The sequence below is a fragment of the Myxocyprinus asiaticus genome, chromosome 47 (assembly GCF_019703515.2).
Source record: "Myxocyprinus asiaticus isolate MX2 ecotype Aquarium Trade chromosome 47, UBuf_Myxa_2, whole genome shotgun sequence".
NCBI classification, from domain to species: domain Eukaryota; kingdom Metazoa; phylum Chordata; class Actinopteri; order Cypriniformes; family Catostomidae; genus Myxocyprinus; species Myxocyprinus asiaticus.
The window spans coordinates 594,394-617,500 of record NC_059390.1 but is presented as its reverse complement, the minus strand read 5'-3'; the positions used below and the strand labels follow the sequence as shown (position 1 = coordinate 617,500).

Genomic DNA, 23,107 nt, shown 5'->3' with positions numbered 1-23,107 from the left:
CCGCGGAGAATAGCGTGAAGTCTCCACATGCGCTATGTCTCCGCAGTAACACGCTCAACAAGCCACGTGATAAGATGCGCGGATTGACGGTCTTAGACACGGAGGCAGCTGAGATTCGTCCTCCGCCACCCGGATAGAGGTGAGTCACTATGCCACCATGAGGACATTGGGAATTGGGCATTCCAAATTGGAGAGGAAAAAATTAAAAATAACACAACAAAACTTACAACACATGGACAACAGAACATTCTGAGGTCACATGCAAAATTTCATACATTTGTGATGCTAGGAGGTGCTATAACTTAATCTTGTTTTTCCAACTGTGATCAAGGCAGTTGAAATTTGACACACAAACAAATGTGTACATGGCATCCACAGGATCTATGTTAAATTTGGTTATTTTAGTCATACACACCAGGACAGTCTGAAGACATTTCATATTTGTCTGTTGTCAGCAACACATCAAAATGATTAGTTAATTTAACAGTAAATGACAGATGCAGGATGTAGTATCAATGTTGTCCACTAGAGGGAGGCACAATATAAGAAATTGTTGAAAGCCTAAAACCCTTCAAAGATTTTACTTTGCTCTACGATGTGAAATGTGTTCATATGTGCATAAATAACAACATCAATCAGCCACAGCCATTCATTGTGAATCAGAACAAATCTGAAAACATTATGTACTAACTAATTATGTATATTCACCTAATTTGTGAGATGCACTCCAATAGTCCAAAACTCTACAATGTGATGACCTGTATGGGCCATAGACCTAATTCTCACAGTAGCTGTATATTTGATTTTTGATGGAAATGGAAATGAGGCTGAAGTATAGGCTCACAGTCTCCTCAACTGCATGCGCTGAATGAAGCCATATAAATGTCTTAGATCACATCTAATAGTCACAACTTGTGCTTTGTGGAGTTTGTCTACAGAATGATTGAAAACACTTGAAACAACAGTACAACCCACTGAAGAGACTTTAAGTCTGTCCCTCACACTTTCATTTTAATCCCATCAAAAATCAAATATGACTTTACTGTGAATAATATGTGCTTGGACCCCGATGATTGCCGCCTGAGGCTGTATTAAGAATTGTTTTCAGAGAATGCATCTTGAATTAAGTTTTGCTTACCCCACTGGCAAATTGTGTTTTCCTTGTTTTAAGCTTAAATCAATATAGTGAGGTTTCTTTTGAAAGGTTCACAATCACACACGTCACCCTCTCTCAGATATGATGCCTTATAAGGTGCCATCTGGTGCTTAGACGTGCCCTCAGTAGGGACCACACAAATCACAGTCAGACTGTTGGAGAAAGAGAGAGACAGTATACTGTAGTATGTGTATGAACATCTGTGGCTTACTGCATGCTACATAATGTATACGCTGTACACTCGACATTTCGAAAAAGTATGTAAACAGTATGCACAATGCAAGGTTTGCAACAGTAGTATGCTACATTGCTGTCACATGACTTCATTATGCATGTTAATTCAGTGATTGGTGTCCAGCTATTATCTCTTTAGAAATAGTATGCACTTTAGAAATAGTGTGAGTAGTATGGAGGTTTGTTGTTCCAAACGTAGCCCAAGTCTCCTGTTGTTTGCCGTTGTGCAAATGGTCTCTGTGTTTATCTCCACGAGCTGTAGTCTCACCTCACTTGACCTGCTGTTGTTTTGCCTTTACTCATTTGAACGTTTATCTCCAGATAATGTTCATTCTCCAGCTCTGAGGTTTATCTGTAGCTCTCAATGACACTTCACAGACCCTTCAGGATCAAGCCAACTCACACAACAAACACTGTGTGCTTCATAGTGTCCAAGTCTCTCGCTTTGAAGTCCAAATAGCTGACCCAAACCTTGTCCACACTGCATGTCACACACACATTTGATTGTTGATGTCTTGTTGATGGTGTAGAGTCGTCCGTGGGCGATGTTTGTTCTGTTCCACTCTGGCCAGCTCTTGTTCATGTGCACTGGGATGAAAACCGTTCGGTTTCAGGTGTTTGGTGGAACAGCTCAGTTCAGCTCAGTGTGAGGTCTGTGTTTGGCATCACATTTGTTCTCATTGAGCATCCTGATGTTTTCTGGTCATGATGTGAGGAGAAACACCAGTTCACCAGAGCTCTGCTGTGGTCTGTTTGCTTCTGTGCGGAAGACACACTTAAAGTTAGGGTTAGGCTAAACAAGCTAAACAAATTGCACTTTTAACTGGTCTTCATCTTCATGTCCATTGGTTTTCAGAAGCTGTTTGAAATCTTGTGTAGAAATATAAGACAGCACAGAGATGTTCACAGCGACACCAAACCAAAAAGCAAAAATGACTGTTTATGTATCACTTCAGGTTTTTCCCACGTTATCGTTAGCAAGCAAAGGAAAACTTAATCATATATACTGTATACATAGAAGTTATTTTGGCTTAATATGGCAGGATGATACCTATGATAACTTATAAGTTATTTCACGCATTACAGTTATGCATATCTTTTATTTTTGTCTCGTTTTGCAATGGTTGATTGTTGTCATGTGGTTCTCTCTCGTTTGTAGTAGCATACTATCATACTACTTTTTTACACATATTTTCAAATGCAAAATATCCAGTCGGAAAAAGTCGAGTTTTTCATTTTCAGTTTTTTCAAAAATCATTTTACTTCAGAAGCAGAATTGCATAAGATATTAAGTCTTGTTTTCAGAGAAATTGAACAAAATTAGCTTATAACAAGAAAAAAAATACAGTATTTGCCAACCGGGTAAGAAAAATAAACTCGTTTTCCCTTTGAATAAAGTTTCTTTTTCTTACCCCACTTGCAAATAGTTTGTTTTATTGTTATAAGCATAAACTGCACCAGATCCTGTTAGATTTCTCTGAAAGCAAGATTTTGTTTTTTTCCCCTTTTCTCCCCAGTTTGGAATGCCCAATTTCCAATGCGCTCTAAATCCTTGTGGTGGCATAGTGACTCGCCTCAATCCGGGTGGCGGAGGACGAATCTCAGTTGCCTCCACGTCTGAGACCGTCAATCCGTGCATCTTATCACGTGACTTGTTGAGTGCGTTACCGCGGAGAATAGTGTGAAGCCTCCACACGCACTATGTCTCCATGGTAACGCGCTCACCAAGCAACGTGATGAGATGCGCGGATTGACGGTATCCATGCACAACTCACCACACGCCCCACTGAGAGCGAGAACCACTAATCGCGACCACGAGGAGGTTACCACATGTGACTCTACCCTCCCTAGCAACCGGGCCAATTTGGTTGCTTAGGAGACCTGGCTGGAGTCACTCACGACTCACGATTCCAGGGGTGATAGTCAGCATCAATACTCGCTGAGATACCCAGACCCCCAGCAAGACTTAATATCTTATGCAATTCTGTGTACATTTTTGCTGGAAAACGAGACAAAAATACTCATGAACATTTTTGCCTCTGTTTTTGCAGTGTTCCAAAATCATTACCAGTCTCCACTTGCCGAATTGACGTGATCATGTGACAACAATGCAGTGTTTTTTGGTTTTGTTTGTTTTAGTCATCGTTTCAGTCTTTTGACTAAAATGGCCTTCAAATTTAGGAAATATTTGTTCATGTCAAATCGATTAATTTTAGTCTGTTTTTGCGAACGAAAACAATATTTAGTGTGCAAAATGACAAAAATGTAACAGACCAAAGTTTAACCAGATATTCAAATAGAACAATGTATATACATTTATTATCTTAATTATTGGATTATTTACATTCATTCTTTCTAGATATTTCTTCTAAAAACTAGAGTAGGTGTTTCTTCAGCTCTTTGCGCACTGTTGATATTTTGCATTATTATATTAGCTAGTCATATTTTCATTAACAGTATTGTAATTAAAATTAAATTAAATGATCAATCACGTATTTGCTATCGTTGGCAAAATCAAAAAACCTTTCGTCAACAGTCATTTTCATAAGTGATTTCGTTGACGAGATTAACACTGCAACAATGTAGCAAATGTGTATTGTTTATAATACATACTGTTTCACATACTATTTTTAAATAGTAGGCAGTATATAGTGCACAGTATGCAGTTAGCAGTATGTTAGTGTTCCTCTGTCTCTGCTGCTTCTCCATATTTTGCTTTTAGGCGACCAAACCCCAAACTGCTTCAGGGACGCTAGTGTACTAAAATCAAACTCCTGTGCTGAATGACATGTACCACAGTAAACTGACATTGCTTATGGTGTTCCCACAGGGCCTTTACCAGAGAAATGTGTTTGTGTGGAAGAAAACAACCATTTCCTGCTCGTTTCTTTGAATGAACCTGCAGCTATTTTTTCCTTGTTACAAAACACAGGAAAAGAGTCAATAATAGTCCAGCGTTGAGTTTATTTGCAGCTCTAACTTTACCTCTTTCTCTGCCTGTAAACATACAGCGACAGGACGTGTACAAAAGCTGGAACATTATTAGTGAAGGGTTTAGCAGGGAAGACTGAGCTAAAAACAGCTTATACTTGGGATTTTAACAGTTTTCAGAAATAGAAGCATGATTCATTTTCATTGTTCATTGAACTTTTAAAAGAATAGTTCACTCAAATAAAGTTCAACTAAAAAAACAACTAAAAGTAGTCTGAAGTCAGATGATAGTTTCTTGTGAGGAACAGACAATTTCTAAAAATTCTCATTTTGGGGGTCAGCCAAATTGGCCCGGTTGCTATGGAGCATAGAGTCACATGGGGTAACCTCCTCATGGTCGCTATAATGTGGTTCTCGCTCTCGCTGGGGCACGTGGTGAGTTGTGCGTGGATGCCACGGAGAATAGCGTGAAGCCTCCACACGCACTACGTCTCCACGGTAATGCGCTCAACAAGCCACGTGATAAGATGCGCGGATTGACGGTCTCAGACGCGGAGGCAACTGAGATTCGTCCTCCACCACCCGGATTGAGGCGAGTCACTACGCCACCACGAGGACTTAGAGCGCATTGGGAATTGGCCATTCCAAATTGGGAGAAAAAAACAATTCTCATTTTGTGTTTCATGGAAAATATAAGAATTTGCATGTTTGAAACTACATGAGGGTGAGTAAATAATGACAGAATTTTTATTTTGGGGTGAATGAAATGATTATGAGGTGATGTCTTTGTGCCGTGCATTTACTTACAAGTTGTGAAATACAGTATAACAGAGATATTATTTTGTCCTGAGTGTATAATCACAGCAGTGTGTGTGTGTGTGTGTGTGTGTGTGTGCTGTGTTTAACCAGCTCTGGTCATGTGATCGGGTGAAAGGCACCTTGCGTTCTTCACCCTAATGACACCCATTAGCTTCAGCTCCAAAAATACCTGCCAGCATTCCAGATGGGCTTTGTGACATGAGCGCAAACTTGGGAAGCAACAGCCGTCTGAGCATGTGTGTGTATGTTGTGTTTAATGTGGTTTGCATGTAAATTAGTGAGTGTGTGTGTGTGTGTCATGGTGTGTTTGTGATTTGTCATATTTGTATACGAGTCGTGATTCACAGCAAATAAGAACGCACTGTCAGGGGAGGCACGGAGAATGATGATAAATTCACTAATTAATTACCAGTTGCATGAGCTATTTGGCCGGTAACTTTTTTTTAAGAACTGCAGCATAATATGTGGTTAAATTTGTATTGCAAGACTGATACTTTAATGCTCGCTGACGATGTAAATGTAGTGAGCAAAACAAATGACATGTAGAACATGTAGGATACATAAAGGATTTTCTCAGAACTCATGTGCAGCACATACAGTATGTAGAAAATCCGAAAAAATATGTGGAACTAAATCACGACATGTCCATTATTACAAGTTCAACATGATATCGAGTTGACGCGTCTTCATGTGAGACAAGTCCAGTTTCACATAGAGACGGACACTGAGTCATGTGACGCGAGTTTATCACAAATATAGGCCACGTAAACAGCTAAATAGTCCCGTTGTCATAAGGGCAAACATGCATTTTTAATAAAAATAATGCAAAATATGGTTTCACGTTATTGTAATATTTACAGCTGTTAGTCACGCACCAGTGATGCATTAGTGAATGAGTCTGTCTGACTAATCATCATTGGTGAATTGCTCCAATGCCTGAAATATGATGAATTTTGATAATATAACACTAGAGGAAAATACCTGATAAAACTTATTTACTTAGCTATTGTATAGGCCAATATACAACATTATTGTATGTATATAAAGCTGAAAAATTGCTTTCTAATAGGGTGGGGGGGGGGGGTAATTTCAAATCAGATGATTGCAACATGCTCCAAAAAAGTTGAAACGGGCAATTTAAGACTAATAGCAATTTGTTATTATATAGAGTTGAAATAACAAGGTGATGTGAAACAGGAGATGTACAACAGGTGAGGCAGTCGTGTCATAGTATATAAGGATCCTCCAAAAACAGCCTAGTCCTTCAAGAGCAAGGATCATTCAAGACTTGTCAATTTGCCAACAGATGCTTCAGCAAATAATCCAGCACTTTGAAAACAATGTTCCCCAAAGACAAATTGGAAGGATTTTGGGCATTTCACCCTCTACAGTGCACAATATAGTTAAAAGTTTCAAGGAATCTGGTCAAATCTCGGTGTGTAAAGGGCAAGACGCAAACCACTTCTGAATGCACGTGATCTCTGATCCCTCAGACGTCACTGTCTTAAAAAACATCATTAATCTGTAATGGATATCATGAACATGGGCTTGGGATTACTTTAGTAAACCTTTGTTAGTCAACACCACTCGCCGCTGCATCCACAGATGCAAGTTAAGACTTTACTATGTAAAGGAGAAGCCATACATCAACACTGTCCGGAAGTGCTGCCGACGTCTCTGGGCTCGGTCTCATCTTAGATGGAAAGTAGAACAGTGGAACTGTGTTTTTTGGTCTGAAGAGTCCACATTTCAAATAGTTTTTGAAAAACACAGCCGTTACGTTTTCTGGGCCAAAGAGGAAAAGGACCATCCAAACTGTTATCAGCGTCAGGTCCAAAAGCCAGTGTCTGTATGGGCCAGGGGTGTGTCAGTGCCCATGGCTTGTGTAACTCGCACATCTGTGTGGGCACCATTAATGCAGACAGATATGTACAAATTTTGGAGCAGCATATACTGCCATTCAGCACCGTCTTTTCCAGCAGGACAACTTCAAACCACATACTGCCCAGATTACAAGTGCATGGCTGTGTAAGCAGAGAATGCGGGTGCTAGATTGGCGTGCCTGCAGTTCTGACCATCTCCAGTTGAGAATGTGTGGCGCATTATGAAGCACACCATACGGCAATGAAGACCCCGTACAATTGTGCAGCTGTAGACCTACATAATTGGGGTTTTTTTGTGGATTTTCTCCCATTTTCTCCCCAATTTGGAATGCTCAATTCCCAATGCACTCTTAAGTCCTCGTGGTGGTGTAGTGACCCGCCTCAATCCGGGTGGCTGAGGACGAATCTCAGTTGTCTCCGCGTCTGAGACCATCAATCTGCGCATCTTATCATGTGGCTTGTTGAGCGTGTTACCGTGGAGACGTAGCTGCGTGTGGAGGCTTCACGCTATTCTCCACGGCATCCACGCACAACTCACACCACGCGCCCCACTAACAGATATTTAACTAAAATATAGGCTAAATAACTGTAACATCTTACTGCAAATATTTATCCAAGCAGTGTCAGACAGAATCAGTAAAACACTTTAATTTCTCTAAAAGCTCCTCACAAATACAGGAACATTATTCACAGCAGAGGATTTAATACCCGACAGTGATCGTCTTGTAATGTATTGTTGATGCAGCGCTTTAATGGCTGAAACAGCAGCGCTGCAGAAATGGACTAAACTTTAAAGCATTAAAGAAACTTCTTGCAGAAGGTTTTACTGTGCTGGCAGTTATTCACTGTGAAGCACAGCAAGCTGAAATCACTCTCCGAGAAGTTGCATCTCTCAATTAATTTTAAAATTGTGTCTCCCATTAAAATCACCAAGAATAAAAAATATTAATGTTAGTACTCGACCTCACGAATCGACTAGTCAGTTGTTGGATGACCAGTTGATTAGTCAAGCACCGTGGCACATTCCTAGATTCAAGCCCAATTTTGTACCTTTTAATCCACGGAAAGTATTTGTAATATTCTGGTGCATTGGATCTGAAAGATCACAACCAAAGTCCCTTTATGGCAACTCAGTTTGGCATTAGTGCCAACATGCTTCCTCAAGCTTTAAATTTGCCCTTCAGTTTCATCAGTACAGACAAAAATGAAGGTTTACGGGTGAAGTAAACAAAGATCGGCCGTTTGTCCCTTGGACTTTTCCCTGTGTTCCTTTCCCAGGACAGGAGTGGGTCCAAAACAAGTCTGAATATGTTACCCGGACTGTAACCATGGCAGCTCGAAGCTGGCACAGATCTGTTGCCCTCTCTCCCCGCCGAAGTGCAGCTCCGCCCTCGGCCAATAGAGTTGACGGATGGGCCTGCCTCCATTTCAGCCAGCCAGTAGGAGTGACTTCTGTGCGTGTCCTCCGAGAATCACTGCTGTTTGACATTCCAGAGGTCTTTACTGGAGAAAGAGCCAGTGTTTGTCTCGTTTAAGGGAAGTGTGTATTAGTTAAGGAATGAGAGAGTATTCGTGTGTGTTATGAGGGTTGTCTGTCATTTAAAACGCTCTCATGGCAAAGCAAACGCAGCCGAATGTACAGATGTTGCGTTTCTGTGAAGAGCTCGGGAAACAGAACCGAGCCAAGATCACGTCCTTCAGTGATATCAGAGACCTGCTGTGCTCTAAATGAGATTACAGCGTCAACGCTCCTCTTTCTGAACAGGTGTTAGTGAATGTTTTTGAGCGTTGATGCGATCATAGGCCCTGATTTATTAAAGGTGCTGTAAGCAATTATTTTTTATTTTTTTTATGGAAAAGTTTGCAAAAAGTTTTCCTATTCCCTTAAAGATATTAATGAAATAATTGTCCTGAGATATCTCACTGGTCTCTGACAGCGGTAGACTTTGTAACCAGCAAACAAAAATGTGCACAAGCATTGACGCTTTTCACCTGTCAGTCATTTTGCTCGTTCTCATAGTGTTGTCTATGAAGCGGATCATTGAGGCAATGATTCATAATGTTTGTCAGTTGAGGGCGCTATTGTGCCACTGTTGAATTTGACAGCCACAGAAGCAAAGAATGCTGCTCTTTTGCTCGGTTTTGGTCTCAAAATTATCTTTGGAGGGCGGGGTTTTGGAATGAGTGGGCGTGGCTAATTCAACGGCTCAGTCACGTGAATGCTTCAGAATGCTAAAATCTCTTGCAGCACCTTTAAAAGTTTGCATGTATAAAAACATGTGCAAACTGTAATATACGACAAAAAAATATGAGCTGATCTACTAACGTGGTCTTTTAAAGATTGTGTCTTTCAGATGCGCAAAATAGCACGCCTTGGCCATTTTGGCGCATTTCCCCGAAATAAATATGCAGTTTAGAGGCGTGCCTCCAAATGCGCTTAATAAAGAGCTTTGTCTATGCAAATGAATCAGATTGCACCCGCAAAGTGATTTATCAAGCCTGAAAGTCATTTCAGAAACTGAAACTGTGAAAGCAAATAAATACATATGATAGGCAGGTATTAATCAGATTTGTGCTGTGCATCATGCTGTCATTGTGGCAAAAAGAGTCTTTGAGAACGGAGGATACATAGAACACCCATTAATGACATGCATATATAATTAAATGATTTCTCATGTTTTATTTGGCTGTTTTAGAACTCAATATCAGAACTGATAGCATACTGTTGATCATACAACTCCTATATTGCTTAGATAACAATTATGCCTCATTTATTTATTTTCAGAGTTTGAACATGAACTTTATCACCACCTGCTGGTGGAATCTCCAAACTGCAAATGCAGGAACTGAGTTTAGACTTTGTGCTGAAAACAGACGTGCTTCTGAAACATCTTAGTGCAATGAGCGATATCTCAGGAAAATAGCAAATTGTGCTTTGTGTCACTTCATTGCCACACAACACACACACAGATAGCGCAAACACCCCAACCCCCGACCACATGAAAATTGCACTTAGAATTAGCGGTCTCGGGAACAAGACGTAGCGAACGGTCATTGCACGTAGCACTGCTCTTTGCGAACTTAGGAAAATAGAGCCCATAGTCATTTCTGTTCCTGTGGCTCAGTGTCGTCTCTTCCGTGTCTCGCAGACATCTGTCTCTCACCTTCAGTGTGTTTCATGAGTTTAATGAAGTCATTAGGGTTGCTGGGTAACATCGATCACATGGCACTGCAGCTGCAGACGGGACTAACTCAATTTGTGCTCATCTTATCTGAAGAGCTTCTGGAATGAGCTGCACATTCCCAGATCTATATTCACTGTTCTACATGCACACAAACACTGTACAGGAGTGAAGAGCCACACACAAACAGCACAAAAACACAAGAGACGGTGCATGCTGCTATAAGGTTTTATTTTTAAGTAATAAAAAGCACAAGGATCCAGCTCTATCAAACAGACTTAGAAACATAGTTACATTATATTTTACATTGTAGCTTTTCTTAAGTGTTTTCTTAATCTGATTTGTGATTCTTCTCTGGAGTTTGCCGATAATGCATTTCATTGCCTGCATTTACTGCTGCGTGATGTAATGTTATGCACTTGATAAACAAACTTGACAGGAGTGTATGTACTCGTACCTAATAATACTGAGTAAAACCATCTTAATCCAGCCTGAGCTGGTTTTCGGGTCAAGCTTTTATTTACATTTTTTATCTTAGGCTGGTTTAAGCTGGTTTGAGTGTTTTTCATTAGAGAACTCCAAAAATAATGTCTTTGTTTTAGTTTTTTATCTCTAGGGAAATATACTAAGTTTTGTGTGTGTGTGTGTGTGTGTGTGTGTGTGTGTGTGTGTGTGTGTGTGTGTGTGTGTGTGTGTGTGTGTGTGTTTTCAGGCTGAGTTTTCTGAGATCAATCTGGCGTCATACGTGAATTCTGGCTGTATGGTGGACATGCAGGTGTACAAAGGAGGAACTAAAGTCGTTAGGTAAGACATTGCAAACCCTGAGTAATGAACAACAACACATCCCACTGTCATAATTGGCCCATAACTAAAGCTAGTATTTCACGTTAGTTTTATATAGGCCTATATGGAAGGGAAAACAATTAATTTAACATGATGTCACAGACCAGCACTGCATGAGCTATATTCTGTCATAGGACAGTTGTTAAGATGACATCATTGCATTGGGCTTTTATAGAGCTGACGATTGGTTAATTTAATAAACAAATGTATTCCATGTTGTGGAAGTTTCAGTCTCATCTTTGCTCGGTCAGTCTACACTACATTTGTTTGGTTCCAGTTTTATTTAACAGTATTTTACCTAATACGATAATACCTGATAGTGACATTTTTCCATCACATTTCTGCACAGGAGGATGAAAGTTGTTTATGTTAAGCACCAGAGCCCAAACTTTTTGATCTGAATCGAATTTTCCACTTCTAAAGTTCTACCTCATCCGTCAATATTTTATTTGATTTTTTTGACATTTCTGTTTGTATTTCTGCACAAGCCAAAAGTGCAAAGAGTTGACGACCAATCTGATGTGTAAACGGCCAACATGATCGCACGGGAGGTTGGTATATTGTTACCAAGTGTTCCGGTACCCTAGGATCAGCCACAATATGCATCTCCCATCAGATATTTTGCATCGGCTCCTCAGTGTTTACCTTCCCCGGTGCAGTGTTGGAGACCTGGGTTCAAAAACCACGTTGAAACCAGAAGTAATTGCATTCGCAAAATCAGTGACGAGCGTGATTCGGATGCTTTTAGGTTTGGGGGGTACAGTTTATAAAACATGCATTCCTCTTCACTGGATTACTGCCTGTACAGCTGAAAACTACTCACTTCATAACTCGCATTTGCCGCCCCCTTTGTTTACATAACACCCAAAAAATGGAGCTCACACGTGCACATACGCCCAACAACACTACCCGCCTTGTATTTCTCATTTCGGTAAGCACAGAACGATTTCAGCTAAAGAAAAGTCAACCTACTGTTTACAATTTCACTGTGAGATCAGCAGTGTAGTAATCGAAACCAGCTCATCCAAGTCCAAGTCCAGGCTGAGACCAGAGTAGGTCGAGTATCAAATATACCTCATTTATTATTTATTTAAGCTTATGTTGGTTAAACCAGTGGCGTAGCTAGACCCTGGCTGATAAAGCTGAAGCCCCGGATCTTTTGTTAATAGCCCCGAATGCCTTTTATTTTTTTGTGATGAGAAAACAAAAAAAAGTACGGCTTAATGTTAATTACATCAGGGTACAAAAGCAATAAGGCAGGCTTCAATTCTGGCTTCAAATGTAAATTAATTCCGAACAGTGAGCCCAACTTGCATTCATTGACAGTTCGCACTTTGACTTTTACCTGCTGTTTGTGCTCAAGTTCATCAGACGAATCGTTATGAACGCCTCCTGTGGGAGCTTTCTGTTTTCTCTCACAGGGGTGCAGCTTTTCTGTATCAGAGGCGCTGACGTTATTTAATATTGTTCGGTTATTTGGGTTTAGTCGGGAGTTGGTGGGAAAAAATAATGTTTATTGCAATGGAGTTTCCTCAGACGTAACTCAAAATAGCAGCACAGTGAGCTATAAGCCTAAATAGCACAATACATTTGTCTTAAAATGATAAAATCTCACATTAAAGTCAAACAAAAATGACTGCCTGTGCTGGTTCACATTTCCATGTCATGTGCGTGGAGTTAAACTGCGGCGGTTAAACAGCCTCCTTGGGGTGCCTTGATTTTTAAATGTGTTAAAAACAAATGACATTGAACTTAATCTGCACACCAGAGAAAAAACACTGTCTTACCATTTATCAGGCGTTGTAACTTTGCTTTGTTTTTGGTATTTTTTAATCCCCTTTTCTCCCAATTTGGAATGCCCAATTCCCACTACTTAGTAGGTCCTCGTGGTGGCGCGGTTACTCACCTCAATCCGGGTGGTGGAGGACAAGTCTCAGTTGCCTCCGCTTCTGAGACCGTCAATCCGTGCATCTTATCACGTGACTCGTTGTGCATGACATCGCGGAGACTCACAGCATGTGGAGGCTCATGCTACTCTCCACGATCCACGCACAACTTACCACACGCACCATTGAGAGCGAGAACCACTAATCACGACCACGAGGAAGTTACCCCATGTGACTCTACCCTGCCTAGCAACCGGGCCAATTTGGTTGCTTAGGAGACCTGGCTGGAGTCACTCAGCTCACCCTGGATTCAAACTCACGACTCGCTGAGCTACCCAGGCCCCCACAAAACTTTGCTTTGTTAAAAACAACCTGGAATCATGTTTCATAACAGTCACGAAACCCAACGCTGGTGTTTCGAGATGCATTTATAAAAAATAAAGTTATTTTTTATGACCTTTTGGCTTTTTAATGGGATAGGGAAAGGAAATGAGTGGGAAAGGACCTCACGAGCCGGGACTGGAACTCGGGTCACCCACGATGCATTAGCACCACATGTCACGAGCTGCGGATGACACTGAAGTCTAGCGACGCCCCTGGGTCAAACAATATTACCAGTCGAGAAAAAAAAAGAAAAAAAAATGCTACATCCTAGGGAAAGTAAACAATTGTATAACAATGCCGACATGTCAGTGAAAAACTCAAATTAAAGTGGCAAAGTGTCTAAGTCAAGTAAACATTTACTTGCTATACAAAATATAGTATTTCTGTACTATAACTAGTGCTGTCACGATTATGAAATTAGGCTGACGATTGATTGTCAAACAAATAATTGCGATTAATTTTCTGTTTTAGGGCTTTCACGATTAATTGTAAAATAAATTGTCATATTTCCTTAGGTGCATGTTGCTTCATACACCTTAAGAAGTCATTTTTACATATTTAACTTGAAAAATATAAATCAAATAATAAAATAGGGATATGTGATTTCCTTAAGGCTTCAACAATTCAGAATGACATGACAAATAACGTTTTAAATATCAAAATATTTCTAAATACTTACAATATGTCTCTCTTTTTGGTCAACTTTATTTTTGGTCAATTTTACGTTTACACTTTTGTTTTTTTAACTCATATATTTTACATATATATATAATATATATATAATTTTTCCAACAATTGTTTACAGACAGATTGTTTCACTTTTAATTGACTATATCACAATTCCAGTGGGTCAGAAGTTTACATACACTAAGTTAACTGTGCCTTTAAGCAGCTTGGAAAATTCCAGAAAATGATGTCAAGCCTTTAGACAATTAGCCAATTAGCTTCTGATAGGAGGTGTACTGAATTGGAGGTGTATCTGTGGATGTGTTTTAAGGCCTACCTTCAAACTCAGTGCCTCTTTGCTTGACATCATGGGAAAATCAAAAGAAATCAGCCAAGACCTCAGAAAAAAAATTAAATAATTAATAATTATATTTATTTATCACACATTATACATTTTGCACATATACAGTGAAATTCTTTTTTTCACATATCCCAGCTAAGCTGGGGTCAGAGTGCAGGGTCAGCCATGATATGGCGCCCCTGGAGCAGTTAGGGTCAAGGGCCTTGCTCAAGTGGCATCTTGGTGGTGCTGGGGCTTGAACCCCCGACCTTCTGATCAGTAACCCAGAGCCTTAACTGCTGAGCCATCACTGCCCCAATTGTGGACCTCCACAAGTCTGGTTCATCCTTGGGAGCAATTTCCAAACGTCTGAAGGTACCACGTTCATCTGTACAAACAATAGTACGCAAGTATAAACACCATGGGACCACACAGCCATCATACCGCTCAGGAAGGAGACGCATTCTGTCTCCTAGAGATGAACGTAGTTTGGTGCGAAAAGTGCAAATCAATCCCAGAACAACAGCAAAGGACCTTGTGAAGATGCTGGAGGAAACAGGTAGACAAGTATCTATATCCACAGTAAAACGAGTCCTATATCGGCATAACCTGAAAGGCTGCTCAGCAAGGAAGAAGCCACTGCTCCAAAACTGCCATAAAAAAGCCAGACTACAGTTTGCAAGTGCACATGGGGACAAAGATCTTATTTTTTGGAGAAATGTCCTCTGATCTGATGAAACAAATATGGAACTGTTTGGCCATAATGACCATCGTTATGATTGGAGGAAAAAGGGTGAGGCTTGCAAGCCGAAGAACACCATCCCAACCGTGAAGCATGGGGGTGGCAGCATCATGTTGTGGGGGTGCTTTGCTGCAGGAGGGACTGGTGCACTTCACAAAATAGATGGCATCATGAGGAAGGAAAATTATGTGGATATATTGAAGCAACATTTCAAGACATCAGACAGGAAGTTAAAGCTCGGGTCACAAATGGGTCTTCCAAATGGACAATGACCCCAAGCATACCTCCAAAGTTTTTTGCAAAAACAACACCAAACCATTCAGTTCTGATGACACTGAGAGAAGTATTTTTACATTTTCTTCCGTATGTGTAGCATTCTGTAACTAATGGCTAAAACATTTCTAAAAGATTTGGAGGCCGTTCAGTCCAACGCAGTGCAATGAATAGAGAAGAACAGAACACAGGTGTCTCAAGACACATTTTTAACAGTTGATGTTCTTTTTAACTTGACAAAAGAACTTTGAAAATTGTGGCACTCCTGCACAAGACAGCGAAAACACAGTGATATGTGGTGCAATGATCAAAGACGTCCGTTTAGCACATTTACAAAGAAAAGCAACTGAAAAATAGCATGGATGGACGCAACAATGCATCAGCGCATTTGGTGTGAATGGCCCCTTATTAACATGACACAGCACCAATGGAAGTTTCTCCAAGTTACCTCTCAAAAAACTAGTCTTGTTTCAAATGATTGTAGGTAGATTTGTGAATTGGGCATCACTAGTTCTGATTCGATGCAGCTGACTGAAATTCGTGACACGTTATAATTGCTGATATTGTCAGTCAGAGAAGTCAAATCTTTTACGGTATATATATTTTTTAAAGGGACTTGACTTGACTCTGGGATAAGTCTGAGTCCACACTTGTTTGAGTCTAAGTCAAGACCGATTCCAAATGCTCACGAGTCCATGACAAGACCAAGACCGTGAAAATATGGTCTTGGACTCGGACTCGAGTACTACAACACTGTGAGATCAGTCTGAGATGGCAGTGCATGAAGAAGACCTCTGTGAACCTTAATGCTACACATACTGTATATCACACATTGCATACAAGTGCAATCACTTCAGATCCATCATCATATTCCCCATCTGTTGGTCTTTCTGATGGTGTAGCCACATCCCAGCGCTTCTATTTCTGCCCTGTGTTTCTCCAGAGCCACTGACCTCACGATTACCACAGTGAAACATGGTAAACCACAGTAAAGAGACAGCAGCTGCCTCTGTGATTACTGAAGAGCGATCACCTTAATGGCTAAAACAGAATTTGTTATAGTCACTCATTTGTACAGTGTAGTGATACTCCAAAAGCTTGTTGTTTCGATCCAGATTAAGTTATTTAATCACAGGTAAACAATCTGACAACATGGTACAGTTCACAACGCAAGTTACACATTCTGACTAGCACGTCACTTAAAGTTCAGCTGTTCATTGTCTGTGCAGATGTCAGGTGTATTATGACATTTATAATGTTGATATAGTGATTAATGTCACATGTATTGGATGTGTTTGAGTGAGGTAATAAACCCATTAGTAAGGTTCACTGTTCAGGTATTCAGCTGCGAAATACACAACATATTATGACTAGATTATTTCAATCAATTCTTTCTAGATTTTTCTTTCTCAAAAAATAAATACATGTGCATTGTAAATATCTTGCAGTATAATTTATTTGTCATGTGTATTTTGTTGATTCATGTCTTTTATTTTGAAAAGTTTAGTTCCTGTTTCATGTCATGTGATTTCATGTTTTCCCTCCATGTTCATGTGTCATGTTTTTATTGGTTGATTATTTAATTAGCTTGTTATCAGTTCTGTTTGTTCATTGGTTTATGTTCTCCCATGTCTTGTATTTAAGCCCTCATGTTTTCCATTGTCTCTTGTCAAGTATTGAATGTGAATGTATGTGGATGTGTTTTGTTCTAGCCAAGTCAAGCCATGTTATGTTTATGTCTAGTCAAGTTCATGTTTCATGTTTATAATTAGGGTTTTGGTTTCACTTTTGTAAATAAACTGCACTTGGGTTCTCTTCATCTTCACGTCATCGTCATTGCCAGCAGCCTTCGTTACAGAATACTTGACCAACCATGAACCCAGCAGGTTTAATTCTGCGCCTACGTCAGGGGAATCGTCCCCTGGAGGATTATGTTGAGGACTTCTGCGGTCTAGCCTGCCAGGTGGACTTTAATGAGGTTGCCCTCAAAGACTGTTTTAGATTTGGACTGAATGAGTCCATTTCTTTTTTGATGTTCCACGACATAGCCACCACCGAGCCAGAGTTCCACGTCATGGTCGCTGAGCTAGCGCCATCTTTTGCTCCATGCCACGTCACAGCCACACCTGAGCAGTTGGACCTGGAGATGGTTCCCACCCTTATACCCACCCTTAGTTCTCCTGAGCAGGCGGGGGGAGCTTTCGGCCCTTCGACCCCGCCAGTTCTGTTTGTTCATTGGTTTATGTTCTCCCATGTCTTGTATTTAAGCCCTCATGTTTTCCATTGTCCCTTGTCAAGTATTGAATATGAATGTATGTGGATGTGTTGTGTTCTAGCCAAGTCAAGCCATGTTATGTTTATGTCAAGTCAAGTTCATGTTTCATGTTTATAATTAGGATTTTGGTTTCACTTTTGTAAATAAACTGCACTTGGGTTCTCTTCATCTTCACGTCATCGTCATTGCCAGCAGCCTTCGTTACATTATTTCTCATCAACAGTATGTTTACATTTTTATGATGTCTTTATCGTCTATTAAGCCTTACGTTTCAACAAACATTTTCATCAGTAATTTCGTTGACGAGATTGACGGCAGTTTGCCTGTAAAATTGTGAGAAACAGTCAGCCGATTTTTTTACATTTTTTTTTCATCTTTCCCTTTTTTGTGCTTAATTATTATGCAGTTGTTCTGAGGAACAGATTGGTGTATGTGAAATCAGAGACCCTCCCCTCGAAAAGTGAACACAAGTTGTCCAAAGAGACGAATATTACGAGCAGGTGTAAACGCTGATGTGTCTCGCCTGAGCGCTCTTGATCGATTTGTGGAAATGTGTGTCAAAGGCACTCATTGTATCAATCCGGTGCATTTTAAGCATGATTTAGCACCCAGTGGACAGATATTAACCCGTGCACACTGACAAGTGGAAGTTGCGTTGCATTTGGGCAGTCTACATCTGCACACTTCTGAAATATGGCTGTGCATCTCTGTCAAAGTCTGACCCTTTATATTTGAGTGTGGACTCTGTAAAAGCCTCTTATATCAGCTGGAATTCAGTGTTCCACCACAGATCAAATAAATGTCCTCATGTCCCGTCTGTGATTTGAAAGGCTGTGTTAATAAACTTTAGTGCGATAAAACATCTAATGCACAGATATATGGTATTTTTGCTTGTGTAAACTACACTATAAGACATACTTCCTGTCTGGGCCTCACACAGTCATGCTACTCTTGGTTTCATGTGTGTGTCACATGTTGTGATTATATTTACACATGCCTCACTTAGTGTGACATCTTACACTACTTTAATAAATGGCGCTATTAATAGTTATTATGTGCATGATTTGCGACCAGATGACTTCAGTTGGGGGGGATTTACAAACTATGAAAGTGTGTTTCAGGTGGGGAGCAGTTCTTCATGTTTGACTGCAGACACTTAAATGTTTAAAGAACGGGACACTGGAAGCCCTCCGTGTTTTGGAAAAATCAGATTCAGTGTGGCGAGAGTTGTGTGTTTATCATAATCGAACCCAGATGTTAAACTCCAAAATTGCTCATCACCTGATCCCAGAACTGTGTGTAATGAGCACGATTAGACTGCGTTAATTAGCTAGATTGTCCAGAAAGATAATCAGCCCTAGTTCTTCATCCTCCTCTTCCTCAGCTCTTTAATAATGGAGTGTTTGTGGTTATATGGTCAGCATGTGTTAATGCAGTGACAGATATGATTGCACAGCTGCTGTGTTTATGCAAGTCTCGTCTAAACGCTACTGTGGCCATATGCTGCACATTCCTCTGTTTTCCTCAACACACACATGCTACTGTTTTCTATTTACAATGAAAGGCTCAACATATAGACTCTTTTTGATTTGCAGTGTTTATGGAATACATTTTATGCTCCAATAATAATATCAGTAATTATAAATAGGGTTAGGTATTGCTGCAGATTTTGATTCGATTTAATTGGTATCCAATTAATTTGGGTATATTCAGTTATAATGTCCATTTTGCTTACATATGAAAGAAATTTGATGATTCTCAATAGCAATTTCGATACCACAACAAAATGCTAACTAATTTGAGTTAACATTGTTTCAAGTTCGCAAGTAATTATATAAGACAGTCTGTAATAAAGTAGAGATGTGCACAAGTAATCGACTAATTGAGTACTCGTTCATCTCCAACTAATCGACTATTAAAGATATTACTCGAAAATCGCAAATTGATTTTCCTTTGCACATTTGCCTGCTGTAGGCAGTGCAGAAATATACTGTACTTTCCCTTTGAATCAAGTACTTGTTCAGTAATCAACTAATTGAGTACTCATTCATCTCCAACTAATTGACTATTAAAGATATTACTCGAAAATCGCAAATTGATTTTCCTTAGCACATTTGCCTGCTGTAGGCAGTGCAGAAATATACTGTACTTTCCCTTTGAATCAAGTACTTGTTCAGTAATCAACTAATTGAGAACTCGTTTATCTCCAACTAATCGAACTATTAAAGGTACTACTCAAAAATCTAAAATTGATTTTCCTTTGTGGATTTGCCTGCTGTAGGCAATGCTGAAATATACTGTACTTTCCCTTTGAATCGAGTACTTGTTCAATAATCAACTAATCGAGTACTCATTCATCTCCAACTAATCGACTATTAAAGATATTACTCGAAAATCGCAAATTGATTTTCCTTTGCACATTTGCCTGCTGTAGGCAATGCAGAAATATACTGTACTTTCCCTTTGAATCAAGTACTTTTTCAATAATAGACTAATTGAGTACTTGTTTATCTCCAACTAATCGACTATTAAAGGTACTACTCGAAAATTGATTTTCCTTTGCGGATTTGCCTGCTGTAGGCAATGCAGAAATATACTGTTCTTTCCCTTTTGAATCGAGTACTTGTTCAGTAATCAACTAATCGAGTACTCATTCATCTCCAACTAATCGACTATTAAAGATATTACGCGAAAATTGCAAACTGATTTTCCTTTGCACATTTGCCTGTTGTAGGCAATGCAGAAATATACTGTACTTTCCCTTTGAATCAAGTACTTGTTCAGTAATCAACTAATTGAGAACTCGTTTATCTCCAACTAATCAACTATTAAAGATACGTGAAAATTGAAAATTGATTTTTTTAAATACAGTATACTGTACTTTCCCTTTGAATCTTTTACCAAATCTTGCATTTACAGTTGAGTCTATAATGCATTGAGAATTGTAACGAAATGTAATGAAACCTGAATTAATGCATATTGTTCATTTAATTGTTTTTCCCAAAAGTTAGCTAATTTTGGCATCATTCTTGGTAACATCTGTAAATACAACAAAATATAAATGCACAAAAAAAATTTAAACACACATTTTAATTTACGAGTAATCGATTACTCTTTTTTGTGGGTTAGAGTACTCGACTACAAAATTACTCAATGCCTTTCCCTATAATATAGTAAGTACAAAGAAACAAATGACTAGCAATAAAACAAATAAAAACAACAAAGCACAGATACAAATGAAGAAAACAGTGCTTGGAATTTTCACAGCAGTATCAAGTATTCAAGTAAACATTCAGAAATTGAAAAAAATGTATGAAATGTAACAAAACACAACTTAACTTGGCTGCACTGTATGATTATAATACATGAATACTTCTTTTAAAGCTACTAAAGTTATCCAACAAAGAGCAGTGAGTGTTTTTCATGTTTTCTTGTTATTGTGTAGTTAACATTAATGACACTCTAGACAGCAGCAGGTCTAGTAGGCTGCATTAACACTTAAAGTCCAATATTTTGATCAAATAATAATAATAAAAATGTGCTTTTTTTTATTAGTTTGCGATTAAAACAATTTAGTTTTTAACCTGATTATGAACTGATCAATTATAACTGTAAAAGTACTAAATTATTTATCATGTGAATTACTCTTGAGAAATTGAGTTTTGTTTTTGTTTTTTTATGTCTTAAAATCTCCAGATCTTTCAAGCCAGATTTTGTCCTGATTCGGCAGCACGCCTACAGCATGTCCCCGGGAGAAGACTTCAGGAATCTGGTGATTGGTCTGCATTATGGCGGCGTTCCCAGCGTTAACTCGCTCTTCTCCATTTACAATTTCTGCAGCAAACCCTGGGTGGTGCGTCAACTTCACACTTCTCTCCTACTTGATTTGTTTTTCTGTTTATAATTTCACACATATAGCAGTAAAGCACACGCAGAACCATGAGAGAGAACTGCAGAGACATCAAAGTCTCAATGACCAAAACTGGGAGAACTATCCCTTTAATGGGTGTTTCTTCAACTTCAGGCACTTTTAGCACTTTGGATTTCTAGAAAGTAAAGTTTTGTTAAAATTTTCACACTCTCTAGTTTATTTAATTTGTCTAAACAGTGTGTGTTCATGCATCACAGGAGATTTATGTCATTAAATTCATGAACATTCATTTCCAGCACATCTCAAATTCTGTATTGTGTTTAATAGAATTCTTTGCTGGAAATGACGCCACAACTGTGGAAAACTGATAGAAATCATTTTCACACTATACATATTGAAATGGTTTCTGTTTATTTCACTCTGTTTGGATGATTAGAGTTTTAAACATGTCATAATTTATATTTTTATAGTGGATTTTCATAGTTTAATATTGAAAGTCTGGGTCTGAAGGCTAAAACAGTCAGAACTAGACATAAAAGACATTTGAAAAGTACCAAAAATAAACGATGAAGGCCTGGTGAAAAGATTCCAATTCAGATTTAACGAGACCTTCTTATGCCAAAAAGAAAAGAGTTCAAATCTGCTGCATTTTGATCAAAATCAACCTCCGAGACATGAAGGTTCCTGAAGATAAAGAAACACCCATATGCATCTGTACAAACGAAAGTATGGTGATTTATAAAATGCATATTTATTTAACATGAGTTTATGATATCAAATGAATTAATTTAGTCAGGTGATGAGAACTACAGATATCCCAGGGACCATGTGAATGACTCCAGCCACTCAGGCTTCATTTGATTTGCTTTAATGACAGTGAACAGACACCTGTGAGGAGAGATCAGACCACACATACATACACAATCAGACAAAACAACAGCTCCTGATGTAGACAAAACATATAGCCCTAATGAGGGAGGACATGCAACCAGTGTGTGTGTGTGTGTGTGTGTGTGTGTGTGTGTGTGTGTCTGAAGTTAAAGTCAACATGAAACGGTATTCACAACCCATTTTACTTCCATAATGTGACTTATTTCTGAGTGAAAATAAGAGGATTTGATGACATCAGCTGAAAAGCAAAGATGTTTCAGAGGCGGAGCAAGTGATTACATTTTGATGAAAGATTATAAAGTCTAACATTTTACAAACGTTCACAATAAGATCAAAATCGAGTCCGTTTTGATATCAAGATGACTTTTAAAGACTGTGTTCCTAATGACATCAGTGTTTATTTCATTTGTTGTTTTTATCCTGCAGTTCTCTCACATGATCAAACTCTATCAGACTCTCGGTCCTGAGAAATTCCCTCTCAACGAGCAAACCTTCTTCCCAGACCACTCACAGATGGTAAGTCTGAGCTTTCACTCATGTTATTCGGAAGAGAGGAATGAGACTAGCTATGGTTCCATCCAAGTTGCCCATTTAATTTATGCGAAAAACCATAATATCGCACAAACAATGTGTGGATAAAGCCGCATTTCCATGCCATGTGTTCAAAAGAACAAAATCGTCACTTCAGGAGAAATTGTAGCCACGGTAACTGTTTTATTAATAAAATATTC

General features: G+C 39.2%; 1 protein-coding gene across 1 annotated transcript in view; it reads left to right on the top strand.

Annotated features, from left to right (window-relative positions):
• Nucleotides 1-23,107, top strand: part of LOC127436440 (synapsin-3-like) — a 116,059-nt gene that overhangs the window by 31,428 nt on the left and 61,524 nt on the right. Inside the window, exons 4-6 of the mRNA XM_051690585.1 lie at nucleotides 10,918-11,009; nucleotides 21,311-21,467; nucleotides 22,803-22,892. Coding sequence (XP_051546545.1) covers nucleotides 10,918-11,009; nucleotides 21,311-21,467; nucleotides 22,803-22,892 — 339 coding nt within the window. The remainder of the gene's footprint in view (nucleotides 1-10,917; nucleotides 11,010-21,310; nucleotides 21,468-22,802; nucleotides 22,893-23,107) is intronic.